The 3,853-nt window shown below is 57.4% G+C and overlaps 1 protein-coding gene across 1 annotated transcript; it reads right to left on the bottom strand.

Annotated features, from left to right (window-relative positions):
* Positions 1 to 4: 4 nt before the first annotated feature.
* LOC113209074 (apolipoprotein D-like) lies at positions 5 to 2,263 on the bottom strand (the record flags this gene model as incomplete). The annotated part of the gene is made up of 5 exons (XM_026426416.2): positions 2,142 to 2,263; positions 1,201 to 1,313; positions 981 to 1,111; positions 683 to 867; positions 5 to 591 (listed from the first exon to the last, which is right to left on the bottom strand). Coding segments are annotated over exons 2-5 (1,014 nt in total), but the record flags the coding sequence as incomplete, so codon positions are not given.
* Positions 2,264 to 3,853: the final 1,590 nt, after the last annotated feature.

Genomic DNA, 3,853 nt, shown 5'->3' with positions numbered 1-3,853 from the left:
GGATAGGGTCGGCGGCCACCACGGGGAGGGCGACGAGGATGGGGGAGGCCGCGGGGGCGGCGGGGGCAGCAGCCGCGGCGATGGCGGCCATCTGTTCAGCGTGGGCGATGGGGATGGGGACGGCGGGCACCACAGGCTGGGCCACAGGGGCGGCGGCGGCCAGGGGGGCGGCCACGGGGAGGGGGTCAGCGCTCTTCTCAGCGGGGACGATAGCCTGGGCGACGTTCACGACGGGGACGAAGGGGTCGTTGGCGAGGGGGGCGGCGACGGGGGCAGCGGCGACCACGGGGGTGGCGACCACGGGGGCGGCGGCCACGGGGATGGCGGGGATGGCGGGGACGGCCACGGGGGCAGCGACTGGCACGGGGGCGGGCTCGGCGATGGGGGAAGCAGACTTCTCGGCGAAGACGGTGCCCTCAGTGGCGGCCTTCTTGGCGGCGGCGTCGGCAGCGGCCTCGGCGATGGCGCAGTCAGCCTGGTCGGTCTTCACGAAGAAAGTGCGGGAGACCTTGTACTTGTCAAGCACGCCGTAGGCCATCTGCAGCACGGTGCCGGGAGCAAGACGCTCACGGGTCATCACCCAGGCGTTCTCTGCGGAAGAAAGGGACGGAGGGCGTTGTTAGAATGCGCAGCTTGCCTCAACCACTGCGATAAGTCGTGAGGTCGCTTCCGGTGCACTTACGGGCGCGCAGGGGGCCGATGGAGGAGCAGGACCAGACGACGGAGTACGAGTCGTAGTCGGTGTCCAGGACGGAGTAGGTGGTCTCGAAGGGCACGGGCAGGGTGGAGTACTTGACGTTGAGCTTGGACTCGGCGCCCTTCACCACATTTCGGATCTCACCCTCGACGACGCGCTTGATGCCCGTCCTGCAAACCAAACGGCGTCGTTAGTGGCGTGGAAGCCTGAAACCTGGCCGCCTGTTCGCGACGGGGCCGACTCTGTGACTTTGCGACTGCATCACTTTATTTGAGCTACTCACAGTCGGTTGGTGATCTCGTTGTTGACGACGACTCTGCCGTCGACGGCCTTGGTGTAGTTGGTTCTAACGCAGCGGCTGCCGGCCTCCAGGACGGTGAAGTACCTCTCCGCCTCGTACCAGGTGCCGAGGTACTACACACGGATAGGCGGGGATGAGCCACAGGCCACAGTGCAAAACGTCAAGGGGCGGCAGGAAGACAATTGGACTCGACGACACTCACCCTTTCCATGTTGAAGTCCGCCATGGGGACGTATTCGGGGCACCAGCCGAACATGGGCACCTGAGCAAGGGCTACTCCGCAGAGCGCCAACACGAGCAGCGCTGTCCTCATGGCTGCGGGGGAGAGGAGAGAGATGAGACTGATGCTGCGACTCGAGGGGCCGGCCGGGTACTGAGCCTGGACCTGGAGCCCTGGACCAGGGAGGCTGCAGCTGCCCCCTCCAGCCGTATAGCGCGCAGGCACACACGGCCGGCCCGGGCCTGGCTGGGCTGGGCCCCGGCCGGGTTCAAGTTCAAGGGCAAGGAACGGGTCGTGCCATAAGTCGCTTAACGGTGAACGGGTGTTTATGACTGAACGGGGCGGTCCAAACGAGCCGATGCAGGGGGCGGGGGAGACGTACTGGCCGCCTCATCTAGTCCCGATAATTGAACATGTACAATTTGACATGTCCAAAGCTCACAAGAAAAAGCGTCCGCTGATTCAGCTTTTAGCATAGCTGATGCGGAACAGAATTTAGCAAACACTGCCATATCCTCGCTTCCGCAGGGCACCCTCAGATGTGAACTACATCGCGTGAACTACGACGTCTGAAATGAGGCCCCAGTGTCGAAATTCTTTCAGTAAAACAGCTATGGTATTGGCTTGACACTTCTTTCTCAGTGCGGAACATGCAAAATTTTAGCGACACTTTACAAAATATCACAAAAATCAATGAAAACGTTGGCACTGGTTTCACGCAATTAATTGTTAGACACGATGAAAGCAAAGGGATTGAGAATTGAAATATTCGCGACGAGAAAATTAAGGGTTTGCTTGAGAAAATAGATCTCCTCGTTCCACTTGAATTGCGAGATCACGGAAACGTCTTCGAGGGTCCAGTCGATTCCGATCGCGATGGGGCGTCCCTGTTGGCGTCGAAGGGCTCCACCACGGACACTCACCTGGTGTTGTGTGTGTGTTCGCTTTTGGTTCCCGAAATGCTGCTTGGGCTGCTCTGGCCGGAGTGCTTTTAACAGCAGACCGTGGCACTGCTCACGCTTATATACTCCAGCTACGCTGCCCAGGCTCCAGCGCCAGGCTCCAGGTCCCCGGCGCGGGTGCTGCAGAAAGTGGTGGGGGGACCCGAGGGCCCCCCTGCCTCAGCACGCACCCCCTCGTCCTAAAGCTCGAGCCCCCTCCGCGGCCTGTCCGGGGCGCACGTCCGCGCGCATGCCGGCGCGCACACGCGCACGTGCGACGAACTCTCCAGATCCACCACGGTCCTGCGCGGCACCTACCACCGGAGGTCGCACCGCCCACGCGATCCGACGACTCGATCATAACCCGAGTACTTACACCCGCATGTCTGTTGTCAGGAGCCCTCGCTCGCGCGTGCGGGTCTCTGAGGGTGAACTTACCCTCCATTTCCTCACTGGTAGCGCAAAAGCGTGAACGTCGCACACTCCACACTCGAAGGTGTGTGAACAACATTCAAGTGTGCGAATTTCAATGAAATTTTCATATTTCTACTCTCTTGAGAGTACTATTAGGCATTATTCACACACTTACAAGCGTTAGTGAGGCTAGAGACGTACGGAAGGAACAGTCTGAAAGGGCTGCTGTTCTTCAACAGCAGCGACTTATCGTTGTAATCAGCTGTTCGAATTGTCGGACGAGAAAGCGTAGCAAGAGACGAGCAATGACGGGCCTTTTACGGCACCCGAATGTCCACCGGACCGTTTTTTGTTTGTCTTTATTTTTCTTCTTCTCTCGGGATGACGCATTCCAAGGTTATGGAGGAATAAAAACAGATTTCCTAGAGTTTGTGACAAAGCGTCGAGGAAAGTTAAAAGTAAAATGAAAGTGTGTGAAAGGTGTCATAGCAACAAGGTACAGCGTGTTTTTTTTGGTCAAATCTGCAACACAATAATTGAAAGTTTTTACAGCAGTCACTGTACAGTAGTGCTCTGTGACCCACAGCGTTAAGTCCCTTCCGTCTCACGGCCAAGTATCTCCGTTGTTGTCCCACATTCCAAATTTATCCTCTCTTTTTTTCCCGTTGCCACTTCCAGTCGGAGGCCGGCCGGCCGGCCGGCCGATCAGATCGGCACATGATGATGGCAGGCAGAGGTTGTTGACCCCTACCGTCCAGGCTCCCAATATATTCCTTTGTCTTCCTGCTGTAGTATAAGTACACTGAAACGTTCACAATTAATGTACGATATATAAAACTCGATCAAAAAACCATTCAACCAACAAATAAGCTCTATAGGGAGAAACTATTTTCAATAAGCTTGAAAATTACAAGTGAACATCGACCGTTATACAAGATGAAGTCTATTTAGCATTTTTACTTTTTTCTCGGGGAGGCAGACCTGTTTTGCTTTCGGCTTCTGTTTAGTGCAAAATACGCAAATTATCGAAGGTGGTTCGTTCTGTATTGTTGGGAAGAGAGCTAACAGCAGGCCATCGGGCATGCGGTGTTCGTTGGGCAGAAAGGGAAGGGGAGGGGGGGAGCTGTGGCCGGGGGGATGGGAAATAAAAGCGAGCATCAGGCGATTCGGAGCCAATCAGAGAACGGCGGTGCGCGCCCCGCTACATTCGGCAGATTTGTGGCTCACGGCGGCGGCCAGTTGCCCTGTGGAGGGGCCCTCCTGGCCGCCCCACCCGCCCC

Source organism: Frankliniella occidentalis, unplaced genomic scaffold (assembly GCF_000697945.3).
Source record: "Frankliniella occidentalis isolate FOCC.00 unplaced genomic scaffold, Focc_3.1 Scaffold3943, whole genome shotgun sequence".
NCBI lineage: Eukaryota > Metazoa > Arthropoda > Insecta > Thysanoptera > Thripidae > Frankliniella > Frankliniella occidentalis.
Note: the sequence above shows the minus strand (reverse complement) of the source record. Positions and strands in the feature narration are given on the sequence as shown.